The 23,813-nt window shown below is 36.7% G+C and overlaps 1 protein-coding gene across 1 annotated transcript; it reads left to right on the top strand.

Moving 5' to 3' along the window:
- Positions 1-2,837: 2,837 nt before the first annotated feature.
- Positions 2,838-4,296, top strand: LOC104219076 (F-box protein At1g61340-like). Its single transcript, XM_009769710.2, has 4 exons — positions 2,838-2,984; positions 3,190-3,394; positions 3,526-3,600; positions 3,702-4,296. Exons 2-4 carry the CDS (start codon positions 3,203-3,205, stop codon positions 3,963-3,965), a joined length of 531 nt encoding a protein of 176 aa, XP_009768012.1. The 5' UTR covers positions 2,838-2,984; positions 3,190-3,202; the 3' UTR covers positions 3,966-4,296.
- Positions 4,297-23,813: the final 19,517 nt, after the last annotated feature.

The raw sequence follows: 23,813 nt of genomic DNA, 5'->3' as shown, positions 1-23,813 counted from the left end.
TTTTTTGGGTTTTTTGTTACTTAAATATTATTTCAACCTTACTTTGTTAAATTTTTGATAAGTAATATATTTTTAATAAAAATATAAAAAATTGACAAACATATTATCTATTAAAATATTCTTATGAGAGAATTTTCTTAGTAACACATAATAGTTATTTTTTAGTCGTTTGACAATAGTGTTTCGTTGATGTAAACTTTCATGGTTAACCGAATTTAGTAATTAAACTTAAAAATCAATATGATACCTAAATAATAATAATCACTTCATATTCGAAAAAGATATAACAATTTAATAGATCTTAACATATGATATGAATATGGAAGAACAAAGAGATTAACGCACTTCAGTAACACTTGATGGGAAAGTGATCATACAACCCATTATTTAAGGTTAATAAATATGGAGCACTTCATATACTTTTAAATATTATATCCCGCAAGATAATTTTAAATATTTCTAGACATTTTTAAAGAAAATTCTATATAAAATTTTAAAAGTATATGTAAAAATTATATATTTATATGTCGGTTTGGTTTGAGTTTTTTTACTCAATACCAAATTAAATCAAACCAAACCTAATCGGAGTTTTTAATCGGTTTGGTTTGACTTTTCGGTTTGGTGCGGTTTTCCAATTCGGTTTGTACACCCCTAATATCAGTGCACTCAAATCTAGCTATTCTTCACATCGGTGATTACCTACTTGCCTGCTTCAATAATTTCTCTTTTATTTTGTCGAATGGAGTAGTTTTTAACTGCTCTTTTGATAGTCACACTCACATAAACCTTAAATTCATTTCAATAAAACTTACCCCACCTGACGTTCACATTAAATCAATAAAAACAAGACAAATATTTTTCATATATGATGTTTATCGCTCAATTATGGTTAACGATATGCATTCTCACTTTAACTTTAATTATTAAAATTAAATTATTTGATTTGATATAAATAGGCGGTGCGCGTAATATTACCTTATCCCATACAATAAGATCAGTTACAGAGCTAATTCTACAGAAAATAATATGGGTTTACTCATTATTTAAGGCGGAACTCTTTTCAAATTGAGCAAGCAGTTTTAGTTGGAGAAATGGATAAAGATACAAAGTGACATAATACGTAGCTAATCCCAAAATTAATTCCAAAGGTAGAGAAAGTGTGCAGAGATAAACACGAATTAATAAAGGACCATGAAGGTTCAAAGGATTATTTAAAGGCCTTATTTAAATGGTGTTTGACTTGATGTCCGTGAACTTATAATTTTTTCATAAAATTAAATATTTTATGCACATATTTTCTAAAATTAATTTAATATATTGGTTGGCTCACATGTTCTAAAAAGTTTGAATTATGTATTTAATTGAATATGAATTATTTACTGAAATAAAGAGATTGATTTCAACTTAATACTTTTTTATCCCCTCTATTGATGTCCTTGTCTTATCGCCCGATAGTTAAGTCTTACTTGGCCACTAATTAATAACTTTAAGATCATCTATAACTTTGACTAAGATCTGTTTGTCTAAATTGAACATAAAATAAAAATAAAAAGTTCTAGAGATAATTATTATTTGCTGTCTGAATTGGTTTGCAACTATTATTATTCCAGAGTCAAATAATTTCATTCATTGCAGATTTTTCATACATTTCAATTTTTTCCAACTATTAAAGTTGTGAGTTATAATATTTCATACATTTCATACTTCTTCAAATAGTAGAAATCTAACTTATAATGATACATGATACAACAGTTTAAAAAGCTTCGTTGTGCACTTAAAACATTGATTGGTCAAATAGACATTTTTGAATTTTAGTTCAACCAAGTGACACATTCATGAAACTTCTGAACATACTTTTATTTCTGGGCCACCAACATTTTAGCTGAGCAACAATTTCCATATTCTAATACTTAAAACAATTTATAAACGAAAGTTGGTGTAGGATATTATTACCTAATCAACTATTCTTACCATTAAGCTAAAATAAATTTGATTTTTTAAAATCTGTCCTCTTTTTTTTTTTTCTCTATAAAAGTAAAACTGCAAATGTCTCCGTTATCAGAGGCGAAGCTAGCATACTATTTATGAGTTTATCAAATTCAATAACTTTAATTTAAATTATTAATTTAAAATAGAATAACTTAAGAAAATTAAATTTCGAATTCCTAAAATTTTCAAATCCATTACCGTGTTGGAATTTAACACGGCTCCATAGGATTCTCTTTTCTCAATTTAAAATTGTACAAATTTTACAACTTGTAAACGCATTGACCCTCATTTGACCCTTTCCCCATAGTGTAAAAATTGCAACAGCCGCCTATTAAGACTGCTTCTCTGAGAATAATTTACTTGACCGTCACTATCAATTACCGTTCATCTACACTCCTGTGTATTTCCTCAACAGATCCGCACCGTTCATCTCTTCATTCAATGACGTGTCAGTATCTCGTTTAGTCTTTTTTCTTTCAAAACCACGTGACAGGTGATTTTAGTAGTATCCACCGAAGACGTCTAAGAGCATCAAACGTGTTATATTAGCTACCGACATGCTGACATGGAACCGACCAACTCTACCACGTCATCAAAACTACCCACGTTAATCTTTCCACCTCTCTCATCTTGCCACGTGTCCTTCTCAAACGGCTAGTTTTTTTCCCTCTCTCAGATTTAAGCACAAAGCCCAAAAGATATTTGTATGGGAAAATTCCAGTCCTTTCTAGGCAAGATCAAATCTTTTTAACAGCCATACATATTTATCCATTAAACATTTAAATATTATTTAAATCAAAAAGAGAGAGAGAAGTAAAAAGTTCACAGTAAAAAAAGACGTGTATATAAGGGAACTTGACCCTCGTCCAAATGAAGTGCTGTACAAACTACAATTAAGTTGTGTAGAAAGGCGGTTCATTAGTTTCCTTGTTCAGAACATCCGTTACTTCAATCTTAATTTACTTCTGCAGCGCAAATTAAGGATTAATTTTAAGGTACGTATCTATATATATATATATATATATTGCTGCTTACCCACTAAGTAATGATATCTTAGAGATACATTATGTTTGATTTGGTTTTGGGCTAATGAGGTTCTGTTATTAAGTTCAAATAACAAAGTTGGGAAGAAAATTTTAGATTATAGATAGAGTTTTATTGGATTTGGATAATTCTGAATGTTTTTGTTGGAAAAATCAGGTATTGAGTGAAAATGGTATTGGGAAAGAAATGTGAAAGTTATGGGTCGGGGCTAGTGAGAAGTACCTCATTTGGGAGGAAAAGAATTACAGTGGATGTTGATTTCAGTCCAATAACAACACCTATGAAGAAAGTATGTAGTCACAATTCATTTTTCTTTTGTGATGACAAGTCTCCTCTTGAAGCCTTGCCTCAAGATATTCTGGTGAGTATAATCAGCCAAATTCTCCTTTCTGTATATTTTGAGTCTATTATTATGATGTCATTTTGCTTGTATTCTGTCAATGCTGGTGGATTACAGTACTGAAAATTATTATTTTTATCTTCTTTTTGTAGATAAGGATAGTGTGTGGAGTTGATCATGATGATTTAAAGAGGCTTTTCCATGTATCAAGGACAATTAGAGAAGCGGTAAGTGTCAATAATCATTCAATTACGTTCGTTTTCATTATTGAAGTAGTTAAATTGGTTTCTTTATTAATGAGTTAAGGTCTTTTCTGTCAAATGAACAGACTGTGATAGCAAAAAGGTGGCATTTTGAGTATGCAACACCAAGAAAGACGCTTGGTTTCAAGAATGCAATTGAGGATTTGGGTGAATTCAATGATGTTGAAGCGCCAAATGCTCCGAGGCAATTGAAAATTCGGAAGTTAAAGTTAAGCAGAAAGAAACTGGCTGACATTTCAGTTGCATTGTTTGCATCAGAAGAAGAAGAAGATGATGATGATAACTGGCTGCAGCGGAAGTCATTTATGCAGATGGATGCTGAGTTATAGACATCTGTCTGTAAAAGAGGTTTTGTGTAAACTATTGTTAGTTCCTGTAGGAACCATAGGTTTTGGGGGTTAGATCTGATTATATTGATCAGAATTTAGTCTCTAGTGTACATCAGAAAAATCTTTACAATTCTTCAATCCTTTCATTGAAGATGTGTTTGTATTTATTTGTATATTTAGAGAAGGGGAGAGGTAGATTGATTTAGGGGATTCTGGCGCTTCTGAATTCTGATTTCATAAGAATGTTGGTTGTACTTTGTACATAGCAAGGTCAAGCTCTGTTTTGGTACGACTTGGTAAATTAAATGAAAATTGTCTTCCACTTTCACTTTAGACTTGTACAGTGGTTTGCAGCATATTCACACTAATTCATGTTGCCCCGCAGTTTACATATAATTTCTTTCTTCTTTCGATGTGCTCTATACTTGTGACAATTTTCTCCAACTAATCAGCTGGTGTTCGATTATCTGGAAATATAATAAATTCTTAGAAAAGGCGATAACTAATGAGACTAGCACAGCATGTAATTAATATTATACTATAGGTTTCTTTAAGGTAAAAATTAGTCTTCTTTTTGGATTTTTTGAACATCAAAGTTCTGTCTAGAACCTACCAAACGCATATACATTGTGGCTATTGTCCTGTCTAGAAAAAGATAAAAGAAAAGAAATATCAGAAGTGGTTATTTTGCGGCTTTTATGGCATTCTAATAGAGGTTCGGTTGGCCTTCAATTGTTTTTTTTTGTTAGACTCTTAGCTCTCGGTTGACCACAAGTATTTTTGTTTTCAAAAATATTTAGAAATATTGATTGGTTATAAAAAATGACCAGTCTTTGGGCAGTTTTTAAAGATAATTTTTTTCAAATTTCAAAAAGTGGTTTGGACTAGTTTTTCGCTCGGCCTCATTTGTTTTTCCAGATTAAAATTTCTGAATTTGAATACACATCTGAATATTAAGATTTGAATACTAAATGATTTAAGATTGTTTGTTTTATAACATATGAATATACACAATTCATCTTTATTTAAAAATTAATAAACATAAACAAATAAAATACTAATTAATCTTTATTTAACCCTAGATCAGAATTTTTGTGGAATTCTCGATTCGGACCTAATGGAACTATCAAAACTCCGATTTAGGGTCAATACTCAAAAATCAAACTTGGTCATCTATTCCAACTTAAAGCTTCAAACATGAAATTCATTCTTCCAAACTAATTCCGAAACACCTGAAAAAAAATTAAAACCGACTATTCACACAAGTCATAGTACATCATATGAAGCTACTCAAGACTTCAAATGGCTGAACGGAATGAAATGCTCAAAATGACCGGTCGAGTCATTACAATCTCCCCCACTTAAACATATGTTGTCCTTGAACGTGCCCAGAGTCGTTTCAAAGCCATTAAATCGTCGTGTGACGTTACCATGCACATACCCCGGGGTGATCCCACGCCACCCCAATCCATATAAGCCTGACAGCAGATCACAACTGAAAATCATTACTTTAACCTTAGACCGTAAGCCTTAGAACCCAATTTCCAACATTTGGAATCCCTTACAAGACCCGAATCTCGCATCTACACACTGTATAAGTCTGAACACGTTGTATCAAGCCATAACCATAACCCAAGATGTAATCACATGATGTACCACACAACTCACATATTTGTAGCAATAATTCCCGATCACTGTAGTTGCTCAAAACAAATCTGATATCGTTAGTACACCTCATATCAAATAAAACCTCGTTCAAAACCTTCGTACACTGCCGATGATGAAAGAAACACGCAAAAACTCATAACTTCTCATATGATCAACAAGTCATGGAGCTCTATCCCCCGTCCAACAAGAACCAAAGCCAAATCCTCAGCTGATTTCCGATATTATTATTCTTCCAAACATACCGTAATCAAATCCAATAACAATCACTTCAGTCCCAAAGGCTTCATCTCATCAAATACAAGCTACTCTACTGACATGACATACCAATACTACCTAGAGCCACAAATTGTGCAATCCATGCACCAATAAGCAACAATTCAATGTATTCAAACATGAAAAATGACTCAAATGCTAGAACCATCCCGCAAGTTCAACAGATATCACTATAGGAGCAATGCTACGAACCCATCACACATAGTAGAATCAAGACATATGAATCTAACACAAAGAATCATATCCCAATATAACCCAGCTGCAATGCGTGACACCATCCAAACACTGGTCCATATGAACTACCTCAAGACACAACACTCAAAATCAACAACCATGCGCAATTCAACATCAATTACCCGAAGTGCATGGCCATAACATGGAGAAGCGAATAACACTGTATACCACAACCTGGAAAGACCATAACCAAGGCACAATCAACCATTCAACACCCTAATAATCATCTCGCCCGAATTCTGCTATGAGGCCCAAACAGAACCGGCATCATGTGTGCATATAACCAATAAATCACAACCCATCGTAGCATAGAAGAGTAACACATAGAACTTATCAGAACACGAACAAGTTCAACTCTTACTGAATGCCCACACCCCTCAATACTATCAGTATACCACTCGGTATAGAATACACATCCTCATTGGGCCTACCAATGGGCCCCGAAATCAATTACGGTCATCCTCAAATGGATAAATGGCCCTTCAAAAGCTCACAATTACCTAACCATAGCACGTACTACCATCTAGCTAACTTTGGCCACATTTTCACAGTCCACAACTTTGAAACAATCTGCTTATGTGAACTCTTAGTCTCCAAATCTATAGAACACATGAATTACCATAGTCGATCCCAACTCCACCGCTTTAATGACTAACACACCTCTCATACATAATCATCCCAACGAGAAATACTTCTATAATTATTCCATGCCACATAGCAAAATCTGAACATCAGTAGTCGATCAACCAGGCGAGTACCACAATATTAATGAAGCATCCATAAGTAAAAACACAGTTCACTCTGAAATGCGCACCTTTCTCAGGCAATACAAGGTAGTACTAACATTCATCTAATTACCTGAAACCATCCATGCTGTCTAAGAATTTATGACCTTCCCTTCAAAACTGAACCACCGCCTTTTACATGCAAATCTCAATCCCACAGAATGCACCACATCTATGATGATATCATATAAAAATTACGAGAATCTCATAACCAACTCCGAGTAACCAACAAACCACATACCCAATCAGTCAGAAACCTTCCATTTGATCTCACCTAGGAGAAAATCACAATACCAACATGCTCCTCACGCCGATAGGAAATATCCATCTCAAACCGTGGTAGAAACTATTGAGAACTCTTCGAAACCCATTTGTACATAACCACGCCATTATAACTGAATCTCTCTAACTCAACCAAGCCATGCAGGTCGCCAAACCCGAGAGTATTGCCATAAAACACCTGTAGAGACTCACCACATCATAAGTACCCAAAGAACCAATCATATCCATTATCGTGCTGATCCAACCTACTACCAGGCTGTCCTATTTTTCTGAGTTCCTTCCGAATTACACTCAAGTTGACACTTCTCCTTGCGAGAATACCATTATACTTACCCAAATCTCACCACAAGAGATCCCAGCATAAAATCACACTGCCCTAAGGCCCATAAGCCGTTGTATTTCCTCTTAAGCACCCCAAAAGCACTACAATCGAGACACCTACTCTGAATAGATCTTATGTGAATTTAAAATTGTTTTCTTTACCTTCCTGATACTGAAATGTAAAATCTATAATGACATAGAAATATCATAAATCTCGACACCAACCATTACAAATCCCAGATTGTAGCCATATAGGAATCCAAAAAAATTCTCAAATGCCACATATGAATCTTAAACTCCTTAGAACTTTCTCGAGACTCATCCCCCTATTAGATACTCAAATGAACCGCCCAAACGAGCCGAACGATCTGTGCTCCATTAGGACACCAGCACCCAAACAAGTAATTCACACATTCAAGCAACCGAGCGTATCCTTTTTCTTAGTACATTACATACATCACGAACAATTACCCTAAATCATTCCCAAAACTTCTATATGTCCATAAAGTGTAATACATCATGCATCCAAAAATTCCTTACTCAAGTCATCTTCGAAATCAACCTTTGCAAGTCATAACCGATCCTCAAGTATGCCTCAAACCAAAACCAGTACAACACTTAACTATGCAATCAAATCGTTGATACCAGACTCCCCCACTTGGCTCAAAGCTATAAAACCAAACATTCGATAACTCATAATACCCATACTTTATTACTGCCATAATCCCACACCCAAAATCAACCCAATCCTTTATAAGCTCATGCAACACTAACCATCTAATACCTCAAATCATCTACTAATCTAGCATTCATCCTCGTGACGGCCAAGTTGAATTTCTCAACCGATCCATCCTCAAATTGTAGCACATATAACCCACTGATAGAAAAAAAACTCTCCACATAACATCATAAGGATCATACATTCGTAGACTATTCCGCAGGAGATAACCCACCTGCTTAGCCTCAACTGGCTTCCCTCTATACCCCTTCATGGCCACGACCACTATGCAATCATTGCATCCTCTCGAGTCTGAACTCGTCAACAAGACATAAGAATCTACTTCCTTACACAAATAAAATAACATGAAAGAATCCATCATATTCTTCATAACTCCAGACCGTATAACACATCCATAGAAATCGAGCACTCAATAGTCCTTTTCACATCTCAAGCAAACTCTTCTCAACATATTTCAACTATTTGAACGCTTCCCGCAGTCACATTTAGACCTATTAAATGGGCCGGGTTGACCCACGAGTCGGACCGCATAACCAATTAAAATTAACCCTTTCACCAGCTCATGACCCACGAAACCCTAATCAGACCAACCCATTAATTTAAGGGGCCTGGGTGTCACGACCCAATTTAGGATCATGACCGTCGCTTAGGAGCAAGTGCTCCCAAGTAAGCCTCATCGCTATTTTACAGAAAATCGGATAGAGTTTCCCCTATTTTTGGACTATCCCAAAAAAATTTCTATCTCAAATTAACAACCAAACATCCTAATATCATACCAAACAATTGACAACTTATCAATCAACCAAAACGAGTCTCTACCATTACTAATCAACCCACTAACAACCATAAACACTAATTTATCTCCAACTTTAATAATAAGGAACGATACTCAACATAAGACTATAATAACAAAATAATACTCATGACACTAAAAGAATGACTATGGAGAGACTCTAAGAATTTAAGGAAAAGACCATAACAATAAATAAATCTCCGCCCACGCGAAGAAGTGCGAGACTCACCAAGAACTATCAACTTGTGCGGTCTAATTAACGAAATCCTCGCCTGCTCCAACCACTGTCTCTGTAAAAAAAATTAGCGGGAAATGAGTTGCTAGCTCAGTGAGTAATAATACTTAACCATAACCCATTTTATTGGGAACAAGTCAGAAAACATGCTAGTATATCAAACAGAAAATAACATAAGAATGCCCTTTCAGAAACAATAAATAATTTTCAATCTCATCATATTTTTCTTGTAGTATAATACACTTAACAATTCAATAATCACCTCGGTAACCACTATATAATATCAATATTCATATTTTGAGAGGTTTCAATGAACGAATAATGTAATCGGTATAACTGTGGACTTCTTCGCAAGAAGTCAAATATAACGGTAGTCCCTACTCGAGGGAAATCGATAACGGTATGCTAGTTCTACCTTCCCATTAGCGAGGGCTATAACTGTACTCTGTAGTTGGTAAATACGAGGTGCACCAGGTCTAATGTACCCGTCGTTAGCTACGAGGTCCTTCAAAGTCTACTCCCATTTATACTTATATATATATATATATATATATATATATATATATATATATATAGAAAAAATATAGGGCATTTCGATTCTTATCAAATCATGAAATTTCATTTCGATAACAATAAATTCAAGTAACGGTAAAATATATCTAGTGACAACAAGAATATTTAAAACAACGGTAATCATGTCAAATAACTATTTCGGTATCATATCGAGTAAAAGACTTGTCCCACATGCAACTCAAAATAATCGGTAACATATTCATATTGAAAATTATGTGTAAATCGTGCAAGTTATGAAAATACAAATTTTGATAAGATTAATACTCACAGTACTCGTGCCGAAATACCAAATGCTCCACCTCTGTGATTCGTACAAATTTCTCCAATCAATCTATAATTACATAATATCGATCCCATGTTAATTTTCTCATTTAGGCTAAATCCATCACTAATGTAGAATACCCAATCAAATTTTATATTTCATCATCAATTCGCCGAATGTATTTTAGTTACTTAATCCACATAACCTCAATTTTCTAATCACCGTCAATCATCTCATTATTACAATTTATTGGTTAATCCTTAGTATCCAAATTTAAAACCAGCAACAGTAGAGACAACGTGGATTTATGATGCATTCTTAAGTCCCCAAAACTTAAATCATTATTACCACCATCATGGTGCCAATCATTCCATCTTATAAACCAAAATTAAGAAGTTTTACCAAAATAACTCTACATTGCAGTAACTTTTAACCCAATATTTTACTACTATTGTTACTTTATAATCATTACCACATCACTAGCTAATTCTTACAAACATCATTATAATTATTAAACTAACATCACATGGCTCATAATTGAGCCATCACTACCCATCCCCTTTTTGTTTCAAGAATCTACTTGTTTATACTTATTTTCTAAGTACAATACAATGTTGGACAAATTCAAAATTTACCTGTGAAAGCTCACACCGATGACTTTGCTCGCCGCTGTTAATGGTCCTGAATGTTTTGTTCTTCTTTTTCTCTGTTTCTTTTTCTCTCTTTTCCTTTTTTTCGTCGTTTGAAGCTTTCTGCTTCTTTTTCCTTAGAAGGGTGTTAGATAACACTTTTAAATTTTGTATAAGTTGTAATGGGCTTCAGCCCTTTGTTTTACATTCCTTACCTTTTTTATATATTATTATTATTATTATTATTTTGTTAATAACTAATACACCCTTATTAAAATATAGGGTATTACATCCTCCCTCCTTATGAAATTCGACCCCGAATTTAACTCAAGTATGTACATGTAGACTAAAACAAATGGGGGTACTTCGCTTGCATATCTTTTTCTACTTCCCAAGTAGCTTCTTCAACTGTATGATTTTACCATAAGACTTTTATGAACTCAATTTTTTTTACCGTAGCTTTCTTACTTGCCTATCAACAATAGCCATCGGCTCTTCCTTGTAGGACAACTTCTCATCGAGCGGTATAGTCGGTGCTTCATCACCTGAGATGAGTCTGATATACATTTTCTTAGTATTGAGACATGAAACACTAGATGAATAAAGGACAGCTCAGGAGGAAGTGCCAAACGATAAGCCACTGCTCCCACTCGATCTTATATCTCATACGGTCCTATAAACTTGGGGCTCAACTTGCCTCTTTTCTCAAACCACATTACACCTTTCATAGGGGAGACTCGTAGGAACACTTTGTCCCCAATTGTGAATGCTAAATCTTTTCTTCTCTTATCATCATAAGACTTTTGTCAACTTTGAGTTGTAAGCAATCTCTGTCTGATTAACTGGACCTTGTCAATAACTTTTTATACTAGGTCGGGTCCCAATAAATTAGTCTCACCAGCTTCAAACCATTGATAGGAGAACGACATCTTCTACCATACAATGCTTCGTACGGTGCCATTTAAATACTGGACTGGAAGCTATTGTTGTAAGCAAATTCAGCTAAAGGTAGATAAGTGTCCAAACTACCTCCAAACTCAAGAATGCAAGCTCTCAACATATCCTCCAAGATCTGAATAGTACGTTCAGACTGTCGTCTGTGTGTGGATGAAATGCAGTACTAAGATCTACTCGTGTACCCAATGCTTCTTGAAAAGGTTTCCAAAAACGTGAAGTGAACTGTGATCCTCTATCAGAGATGATGGATACTGGAACTCCGTGAAGTCGGACAATTTCGTTTATAAATATCTGTGCATACCTCACTCCACCATATGTAGTTTTCACTGGCAAAAAGTGTGCTGATTTTGTCACTTGATCTACAATTACCCACACCGAATCAGAACCTCTAAGGGTTCGTGGTAGACCGGTGACAAAATCTATAGTAATTTTTTTCCATTTCCACTCTGGAATCTCAATTTGTTGTAGTAGTCCTATGGGTCGCTGATGCTCAGCCTTGACCTGCTGACAAGTCAAACAACTAGAAACAAAGTTAGCAACATCTTTCTTCATACCTTCCCACCAATAAAATTGCTTCAGGTCATGGTATATTTTTGTGGATCCAGGATATATAGTGTATTTAGAGTTGTGGGCTTCTTTAAGAAGAGCATGTCTCAACCTATCTACGTCTGCTACACATAGCCTGTAACCCATTCAAAGCACACCATCACTTCTAACAATCATATCCTTGCTTTTACCAGCTAAGGCCTCATCTCTGTATTTGCAAAATCGCTCATCCTCATATTGGGTGGCCTTAATGCACTCAACTAATGAAGACTTAGTCTGAGCACAAGCCAACAATGCCTCTGACTTTCCGACACTAAATCTGATACATGTATCTTCTAGTCTCTAAATATCTTTGGCCAAAAGTCTCTTTGTAAGAGTTATATGTGCCAAACTCCCCATAGATTTTCTACTCAATGCATCAGCCACCACATTGGCTTTTGCAGGATGATATAAAATAGAACAATCAGTCTTTTAGTAGTTCCATCCACCGACACTGTCGAAGATTCAGATCTCTCTACTGAAAGATATACTTCAGACTTTTATGGTCAGTATAAATCTCACAAGTTTCTCCATATAGGTAGTGCCTCCAAATTTTTAGAGCAAATACCACTGCAACCATCTCCAAATCATGTGTAGGATAGTTTTGCTCGTGCTTTTTCAATTTTCTCGAAGCATAAGCTATAACACGACTATTTTGCATGAGAACACATCCTAATCCCACTCTTGAGGCATCACAGAATACTGAAAATCCTCTAGAACCTGATGGTAAGGCTAATATTGGTGCAGTTGTCAAACACGTATTGAGTTTCTGAAAGCTTTGCTCACATTCCTTCGTCCACTAAAACTTTTGCATTTTTATGTGTTAGCTTGGTTAGTGGCGCTGCTATTCTGGAGAAATCCTGCACAAAATGCTTGTAATAGCCTGCTAAGCCTAAAAAGTTGCGAATCTCTGTAGGAGAAGTAGGCCTGGGCCATTTCTGCACAACTTCGGTCTTCTTAGGATCTACCATAATTCCATCCTTGGAAACTACATGCTCCAGAAATGATACCGAGTCTAGCCAAATTCACACTTCGAGAAGTTAGAATAAAGCCGATGTTCTCGCAATTTCTGCAACATAGTCTTGAGATGATCCTCGTGTCCTCCTTGGCTACGAGAATATATTAGGATATTATCAATAAATACTATTACAAATCTATCCAGAAAATGGCTTGAACACCCTATTCATTAAATCCATGAATGCCGCTGGAGCATTAGTCAGTCCGAAAGGCATCACAAAAAACTCATAGTACCCGCATCGAGTTTTGAAAGCAGTCTTAGAAATATCTTCATCTTTGATTCTAAGCCGATGATAACCAGAACGGAGGTCAATCTTTGAAAAGTGGGCAGCTCTTTGTAACTAATCAAACATGTCGTCTATACGAGGCAATAGATATTTATTGCGTATTGTTATCTTGTTCAACTACCTATAGTCAATGCACATTCTTAGGGATCCGTCTTTCTTCTTTATGAACAGTACTGTTGCACACCATAGTGATACACTAGGTCTAATAAAACCCTTATCTAGCAAACCCTATAAATGTTGCTTTAGCACCCTCAACTCTGCTGGTGCCATTCGATATGGGGGCATCGATATGGGTTGTGTGTCAGATAGCAAATCAATACCAAAGTCTATTTCTCGTATTGGAGGCAATCTTGGTAAATCCTTAGGAAATACATCAGAAAATTCTCTCACTACTGGTACATTTTCTATACTAACTACTTCCTTTCTTGTGTTATTTACAATAGCTAAGAGCCCCAAGCAACCTTTCTTCAGAAGTCGTTGAGCCTTCATAAAAGATACAATTTTGCAAGTCTTTAGAACCTGACTCCCTCTTAGAATAAAACAGGGTTCATTTGGTATCTCAAACTTAACTATCTTTGCATGATAATCGACTATAACATAGCAAAAAGATAACCAATCCATTCCCTTCAGCATGTCAAAGTCAATCATATCAAGTAAAATAAGTTCAGCTAGAGTATCTCTACCCTCAACCTGAATCTGACAAGCACGACACACATATTCAGCTAATAGAGATTCTCCAACAGGAGTAGTGTCACACCTCCTTTTTCCGCACCCGATGGGGTGCAAGGGAGTTTTTTCTAATTAAAGGACAATCGAAACGGGATTGGTTTAATTATTTCAGAGTCGCCACTTGGGAGATTTAGGGTGTCCCAAGTCACCAATTTTAATCCCGAATCGAGGAAAAGAATGACTCCATATTACAGTCTGCATACCAGAAATCCGGATAAGGAACTCTGTTAACCCGGGAGAAGGTGTTAGGCATTCCCGAGTTCCGTGGTTCTAGCACGGTCGCTCAACTGTTATATTCGGCTTGATTATCTGATTTTATACAAGTGTGAACTTATGTGCAAAATTTAACTTTTAACCGCTTTTATCATTTACTGTTTTTATCAAGAATTGCAACGTTGTGAAAATGTATCTCGAACCGCGTTACAATCAATGTACCCGTGGTCGTCGACACACTTTGACTCCGTTGAGATTTGGATTTGGGTCACATCAATGTGCACCCGAGTTTAAGGAAATTAAATTATTAAAGGCGCGCCTAAAGCGACTAGCGTATTTATTTTGGGTAGGACCGTGGAATTTTACTAAACGGTCCATCCCGAAGTCTAAACAATTTTTAAAGCAAATATTTACTGAGGGCCCCGCAATTTGTATTTTATTTGGCGAGGCTCATCTCATTCTTATTTTTTTTAAATGAATTTGCAACGTCATGGACACGCATCTCGAACCACGTCACAATCAATGTACCCGTGATTAGAAACACATTTCGACTCCGTTGAGAATTGGATTTGGGTCACATAAATGTGCACCCGAGTTTAAGAAGGTAAGATTTATTAAGGCGCGTCCTAAAGAGTCTAACGTATTGTTATTTTAGGAAGAGGCCGTGAAGGTTCATTAAACGGCCAAATCCAAAGTCTAGTCAATGGTTATGTATTTTATTGAGGGCCCCGGCGGTTTGTGATTTATTTGGCGAGGCTCGTCTCATTTTTATTTTAAAGGATAAACCTATAGTGACTATATTTTCTATTAAGTTCGTCTCTAAAATAAAAGAAAATCTCTTAATTATTTACATGCTGAAAACGTAACTTATTAGTTATTAGTTTACGGCTAATGCGATTGGAAAATTGCGATCGAGTTTGTACAAAGAAAAACTGCTTTCATTTTTATATTCTATTATTTACTAATGCTAGAACATGAGAGGGATACACAATAATATCAAAGCCGATTAACTATTCTTCAAATAATTTAAACTAGCATTATTAGATGAAGAAATCATACATATGCAGCCTCATTACTCATTAATTAATCGACTACATTTTTATACAAAGAGAGGAAAATTAATATTCAAACACAGATCCAAACAAAAGAATTCAACAGGAACAGGAGCCTGATTAATATTTCATTTTTCGCTTCAAGCCAAGAGCGTACAAATGTGTACCTGGAAACAGCAGTACAAGAACAAAAGAAGTAGGAGTCAGCAACAGTAATAACGCGGCAACAACAGGTTCAGCAACACCGCAAAACCAGTAACAACCAGTAGAATGACCCAATAACAGATTGAAAACTCAGCAGTGCAAAAGTACAATCACAATCAAAGCAGAAGAGAGAACAGATGCAAGAGGCAGTAGTTTCGGATTTTGAATAACCCTCGAGAAAAGCAAACGGAAATTATTCGAGTGAAAATTCAAATTGCATTTCTCTTTTACTCTCAAAATATTTCAAGTATGTCCGCTCTCAAAATGTAGAAAAATGTTTTATGTTCTACCTCACGTATTAAAACTCTCTCCCCAAAAATCCTCTCAATAATATTCAAGTTCTCAAAACTCTCTCAAAAAATCCTCCCTATTTCAAGTCAAGAATGACTCTATATATAGCCAGAAAAGTCTTTCATTCCCAATCCCAAAATTATTCCCCCAATGGCATGCTTCGGCCCACTATTAAATGTCTTCTTTATTTTAAATTTTGTCCCCCATGCCTACATTAAATAACTAACACATTCCCAACCCATTACAATTTGTCCCCCATGCCTATATTAAAAAAGTACAAGATTCCTCCCCATTATAATTTGTCCCCCATGCCTATATTAAAAAAGTACAAGATTCCTCCCCATTATGTTTTGTCTTGTCCCCCATTATATTAAACAAATACCTCAAAAACCCCACCCCATTATATTTGTCCCCCATGCTTAACATAAAGAATCAAAATAATGTTCAATTACCAAACTACCCCTCCGACCTTATTGCAATTACAAATCTACCCCCGAATGCAATGCAATTTACCAAATTACCCCTCTGCTCTAAACAATCAATTAATCATAACTCAACCAAAATATAGTCAAGATGACCAATTTCTCAACAATCTTCAACAACAATTATATGAACACGATGAACAACACAACTCAAAATTAATGGAATGAATTAACCATATCGGGAACCAATCCTGGTTAATTTAGACCATGAATGTATGAGCAAGAACACAACAATACGAACAACAAAACACATGATTCAAACTAAATTAACAAATCAAAGACAAACATAAACTCACATTAAATCACTGGATTTAAACATGAACTTCAAACAAAGATGAACATGAATTAAATCTATTTTTAGCAACAAACATGACGGATTCTAACGATTCAAACAACATTAATATTTTCTGGAAAATACATAACACATGAAACAAATTGAAGAAATAATTAATTAAATTTCAATTTGAATCTAACAAACATTAAACCAACAAATATTCACTTAAACAACAATACAAACACGAAATAACACATGAAAAATAACTAATTAACTTCCATTTGAAATCTGAAAATTAATTCAACAAACAACACATGAACATGAACTAAAAATTAATTCAAACGATAAACAAAACAAACATTTGCCGATTTTAGATTCGAAAATATCAAAACAAAATACGGACAAACATAAAATTCAAAAACTACTAACCAGATCAACACGACATATGTATGAACTGTTTTGACAAACCTCAAATGGGAATAAATCTGTCCGGACTCAACGACGAACTCACCTCCCTTGTAAACTTGACGAACTCAAAACGACGCTCGACGACAAACACGAACCTACGAAGTCGACGCAACGCCAAAGCAGTAGCCATGGCGCGGGCAGCAGCGAACAAAAGTCGAAGGTAACGCAGCGACAGTAGCAGTCGAAGGTATCTGGACGGCGAGGTTGAAACAACTGCCCGACATTGAGGCGATGCAATGGTAGCCATGTCTACGCCGAAGCTGGAGCAATCAACATCCGTTCATGGCTGCTCATCGCAGCTGGACACGGGCAGCAGTAGCGACGTGTCGGAGCAGTGGTCGACGAACTGTTCGTCGACATGGTGGAGCTGGGTGTTTGGACGGGATTGTGGTCGTTTGGTCGACTGGTTCTGTTGGAACGTGAAGACGCAGCAACGGGGGGGGGAGAAGTCGACGCAGCAACGATGGTCGACGCAACAATGGCGGAGAAGATGACGAAGGCGAGGTCGAGGAAGAAGAAAGAGCAGCAGTGGCGTGAAGGGGAAACAAAAGGATCAGCCATGGATGGGTTCTTTTGAGCTTTTGGAGAAGAAGGAGCAAAAATGGGTGTGGGGGGCGTATAGTTAGTTTTAGGTTTTTAGGGTTTTTTGTTCTTTTTGTTTTTTCTTTTGTTTTGTTTTTTGAATAAAGAGGGGTCTTGGGTCAATGGGTTAATGGGGCGGACCGGGTCGACCCGTGTGAAGTGGACTGGGTCGTGGACAATTGTTTGGGCCTGGGGTTGAAAATTGAAGAAGTGGCCCAATCCGATTTTTATTTGTATTTTTGTTATCTTTTCTTCTTTTATTTTCTAAAACTAAATTATAAAAATACTTAAATTATTATTAAGAACTAAATTAAGTTATAAAAGCGCAAATTAACTACCAATAACAATTAACGCACAATTAAGTAATAATTAAGCATAAAATTGTTCATTTGGACATTAAATGCTAAAAATGCAAAAGGTGCCTATTTTTGTAATTTTTAATTTTTGTAAAACTAATTTAATTATTAACAATTGTAGAATTAAATCCTACATGCAAAATGAGACATATTTTTATATTTTTTATTAATTTAACAAATAAGCAAACACAAACAAATACAAATAATTATCCAAAAATATCACAAAAATACTCAAAAATTGCACACCAAGGAAAATCATTTTATTTTGCATTTTTTGGGAGTATTTCTCATATAGAGCAAAAATCACGTGCTTACAGCTGCTCCTCTTTGCCCGGAGACACGAAGGGTTTTCGTGCAAAGATAAAGCGAGCGATTTTTGCCTATCCGAGTACTCCGTGTGAAGCATTTTTTGAAAAAGATTTAACCGAACCTTTGCTTCAAAGGTTTCCTACATATCCCTGGCTAAAGGGGAATCAGGTTAATGTAGTTCGGGAAGCTTTGGTAGCTGGGACTACCGTGGGACTGCAATGTTACTGTTGTTGCATGCTGTTATCACTGCTTACCGATCTCCTTGTTACACCGTGCTTAAAAGAAAACAAGAAGCTAGGCTAGACTAAAATTTGTTCTTGTTGCCTTGCTTTCTTGTCGGCTTGTGTTTCCTCCGGTGCTTTTCTTTCTTGAATTTGGGCATGATACTGGCCTTTTGCTTTTCTGAATACCAGTTTTCATCATTTTGCTCGGTCCGCTAGGGACATGGCTTTCTTCATCAAGCTTTTTGGCGGTTCCTCTGGTGGGTACGACTCTCTTCATCAGACTTGTTATGCTGGGCATGATTTAATGTTCACCAGCTGCTTCTTTCAAGACGCCTCTTTTCTTCCTTTTGACTCATGCGCCTGAATTTGTGCTGGGACCTCTTGTTGCAACCTTCTGTTTCCGGTGCTGAGATTTTATTGTTTCCTGCTGGAGATTCTTGTTGTAACCCTCTGTTTTATTGTCTTCTGACTTGATCTTGAAATGTATGCCTCTGTTATTATGGGCGGGCTCCCAACTTCAACACTTGAAAAGTAAAGACTGGAATGTATGCCTCTGTTATCTGGGCGGGCTCCCAACTTCAACACTTGAAAAGTAAAGACTGGAATGTATGCCTCTGTTATCTGGGCGGGCTCCCAACTTCAACACTTGAATTTAACAACCTCTATTCTCCAGGCGGGATCCTACAACCAAAACGAACAAAACAAACGAAAATTTCCTAACCCAGTTTGCACTGGGAAGATTTTTGAGTCGTTAGCAAAATTGTAACCTATTTATACTACTGATGCAATGATGAGAGTAAACTAAAGACTAGACTAGGATGTGCATCTCCTACGAGTAAAACCAAAAACTCTTGCTAGCGAATAAACTAGAAAGTGCTTCTTCTATGGTTGAATCGGAATGAGCTAAACTAGGAAGTGCGTCTCCTAAGGGTGAAAACTTCAAAGAACTAGACTAGGAATTGTGTTTCCTATGGTCGAACTCAAAATGAATCAAACTACGAAGTGCATCTCCTAAGGGTGAAATCTCAATTCCGGAAGTGCGTCTCCTGAAATAAAGTATAACCTGAAAAAGCCAAACTAGGAAGTGCATCTCCTAAAGTAAAAGTATAACCTGAAAAAGCCAAACTAGGAAGTGCGTCTCCTAAAGTAAACTTAATTCAGGAAGTGCGTTTCCTATGCACGAAATTAAACTTAGGAAGTGCGTCTCCTAGGGGTTAAATAGTCTTAGGAAGTGCGTCTCCTATGGGTGAAACCTTAATGATTTTGAACTAGGAAGTGCGTCTCCTATGAATGAAAATAATTTAGGAAATGCGTCTCCTATGCGTGAAATCTTAATTTAGGAAGTGCGTCTCCTATGGGATAAAAGTAAACTTAGGAAGTGCGTCTCCTATGGGCAAAACTAAACTTTAAGGAAGTGCGTCTCCTATTGGGTACAATAAACTTAGGAAGTGCGTCTCCTGTGGGTACAATAAACTTAGGAAGTGCGTCTCCTATTGGTAGAACTGAACTTGGGAAGTGCGTCTCCTATGGTAAAACTGAACTTAGGGAGTGCGTCTCCTATTGGTAGAACTGAACTTAGGAAGTGCGTCTCCTATGGTAAAACTGAACTTAGGAAGTGCGTCTCCTATGGTAAAACTGAACTTTAGGAAGTGCGTCTCCTATGGTAAAACTGAACTTAGGAAGTGCGTCTCCTATTGGGTACAATAAACTTAGGAAGTGCGTCTCCTATTGGGAAAAACTAAACTTAGGAAGTGCATCTCCTATTGGTAAAACTTACTTAGGAAGTGCATCTCCTATGGGTACAACTATACTTAGGAAGTGCGTCTCCTGTTGGTGAAATAAACTTAGGAAGTGCGTCTCCTATTGGTGAAATAAACTTAGGAAGTGCGTCTCCTATTGGGTAAAACTAACTTAGGAAGTGCGTCTCCTATTGGGTGAAATAACTTAGGATGTGCGTCTCCTATTGGGTGAAATAACTTAGGAAGTGCGTCTCCTATTGGTACAACTAAACTTAGGAAGTGCGTCTCCTATTGGTGAAACTATTCTTAGGAAGTGCGTCTCCTATTGGTAAAACTTGGCTTAGGAAGTGCGTCTCCTACTGGTGAAACTATTCTTAGGAAGTGCGTCTCCTATAGGTGAAACTATTCTTAGGAAGTGCGTCTCCTCTTGGTGAAACTTATCTTAGGACTAACTTAGGATGTGCGTCTCCTCTTGGTGAAACTATTCTTAGGAAGTGCGTCTCCTCTTGGTGAAACTATTCTTAGGAAGTGCGTCTCCTTAGGATGTGCGTCTCCTATTGGTGAAACTTAGCTTAGGAAGTGCGTCTCCTATTGGTGAAACTTAGCTTAGGAAGTGCGTCTCCTGTTGGTGAAACTAACTTAGGATGTGCGTCTCCTGTTGGTGAAACTAACTTAGGATGTGCGTCTCCTCTTGGTGAAACTATTTTTAGGAAGTGCGTCTCCTTAGGACGTGCGTCTCCTATTGGTGAAATTTTTCTTAGGAAGTGCGTCTCCTCTTGGTGAAACTAACTTAGGATGTGCGTCTCCTCTTGGTGGAACTTACTTAGGATGTGCGTCTCCTATTGGTGAAATTGACTTAGGAAGTGCGTCTCCTAATGGTGAAACTTATCTTAGGATGTGCGTCTCCTATTGGTGAAACTTAACTTAGGATGTGCGTCTCCTATTGGTAAAAATAAACTTTAGGAGGAAATACATCTCCTATGGGTAAAAAACAAACTTAGGAGGAAATGCATCTCCTAAGGGTGAAACTAAAACAAACTTAGGAGGAAATGCATCTCCTATGGGTGGACCAAAACAAACTTAGGAGGAAATGCATCTCCTATGGGTGGAACTAAAACAAACTTAGGAGGAAATGCATCTCCTATGGGTGGACTAAAACAAACTTAGGAGGAAATGCATCTCCTATGGGTGAAACTAAAACAAACTTAGGAGGAAATGCATCTCCTATGGGTGGACTAAAACAAACTTAGGAGGAAATGCATCTCCTATGGGTGAAACTAAAACAAACTTAGGAGGAAATGCATCTCCTATGGGTGGACTAAAACAAACTTAGGAGGAAATGCATCTCCTATGGGTGGACTAAAACAAACTTAGGAGGAAATGCATCTCCTATGGGTGAAACTAAAACAAACTTAGGAGGAAATGCATCTCCTATGGGTAAAAATAAACTTAGGAGGAAATGCATCTCCTATGGGTGAAATAACTTAGGAAGTGCGTCTCCTATGGGTAAAGCTTAGGAAGTGCGTCTCCTATTGGCAAAACTAGACTTAGGAAGTGCGTCTCCTATTGGTAAAGGCTAGGCTTAGGAAGTGCGTCTCCTATTGGTAAAGGCTAGGCTTAGGAAGTGCGTCTCCTATTGGAACAGACGTGGAATGTATTCCCTTGTTATACAGGTGGGCGCCTAATGGTAAAGACATGAAATGTATTCCCTTGTTATACAGGTGGGTGCCTGAAATATGAAATGCACAGACAAAAAGTATTCCTCTCGTTATTCAGGTGGGCGCCTGTCTATACTAAGACATAAAAGTATTCCTCTCGTTATTCAGGTGGGCGCCTGTCTATACTAAGACATAAAAGTATTCCTCTCGTTATTCAGGTGGGCGCCTGTCTTCGAGAAAATTTTCACAATGAGAAAATTTTCTGCCCCGGTTTGATGATTTTCTTTATGGCCTGTCTTTCCGCCATCAATAACGTTCATTTTCCCTGTTTCTAAATCAAAGAAAAATTTGTTAGTTTAAAAACATGGTAAGCGGTCATGCCACTCTTGTTGGGGATGGTTTCCTCTTTCTCCTTTCCCAGCTTTGTGTTCCATTATGCTATCAAACTTGCTGGGGATGATATTAATTGCTGACACTGGCCCATCCCTTTTATCAATCTCATCTTGATAGGGATACCCTTCTTGACACGGGTTTTGCGCCTGTTCCTTGTACCACTTGGATGTACTAGTTGATGGCCTATTTTGAAGTCATTTCCCACTGGTTCCGACCAAACAGACTCTACTAGGGAATTTTCCTATGAAAGGAAAAAAATAAAAAGAAACAAAATAAAGACAAAGGAAAAGATGACTCTTTAACAAAAGAAACTATAAATAAAAATCTATCAAACGCAGATACCGACTCTAATGGCCATGACATGCGTATGTGGCCTATCCTCTGCCGTCAATCGTCTCTCAAGACCTTCCCTTGACGATTCCCCATCTGATTCTTAATCTTATTTGACTTGTAGTGCCCGAAGGGTTTTCACTATCAAGCCTCTCTCATTTTGGTTTTCTCTCAGCTTTCATCGCCTTATGGTGCCTGTGAAGGTTTTCACCAATAAGACTCTCTCATTTGTATCACTTTCCAGCTGGGGATTTGGAGTGTTGCCGGTATGACTCTTTTTGTTGGAGATTAGAGTCCTTTCTGATGTGGAACAGAATGTTATGTTCGCCGGTAAGACTCTTCATTTGTCTGACTTGGCATTTTTTGAAAACTGATCAGAAGGTCTTTCTTTGGACCGTAATGTAGGTTTTGGATATGCTAGAAAGAAAGGGTATAAATGGCTCAAAAAAAACATTAATTTTGGGTTATTAGTTACAACCTTCGGAATTAGGTTTATTTACAACAAACGCAACTTTTGCCCCAGTTTCTTGCTTGGGGATATTTTAATTGATTTTTTTTTCATTTTTCAAAACTATGACCGAGCCGTGAAGCGCCTACGTATCCTCTTTGAGGAATCAGGTCAAACGTAGTTCCCAATTCCTCTGTTTCATTTGACTTTTTTTTTCTTTGTTATCAGTTTTCTTTTCTCTTTTTCTTTTCTCATTTCTCCTTTCTTTTTGTCGTTTTTTTTCTTTCTCTCTTTTTTTCTTTTATTCTTCTTTTTCCGTTTTGTTGTTTTCTTTTCTTTCTTTTCTCTTACCTGCCATGCTTGCGTATTCTATTCGTTGCTACTAATTCCGAACGAGGGGTATGAAAGAAAATAAATAAGGCTCAAAAGGGGTAACGAAGGATAAAGTGTTTGGGT

This window comes from Nicotiana sylvestris, chromosome 2 (genome assembly GCF_000393655.2).
Source record: "Nicotiana sylvestris chromosome 2, ASM39365v2, whole genome shotgun sequence".
In the NCBI taxonomy this organism is placed as follows: domain Eukaryota; kingdom Viridiplantae; phylum Streptophyta; class Magnoliopsida; order Solanales; family Solanaceae; genus Nicotiana; species Nicotiana sylvestris.
The sequence above is the reverse complement of the archived record's forward strand: the minus strand, read 5'-3'. Positions and strand labels throughout refer to the sequence as shown.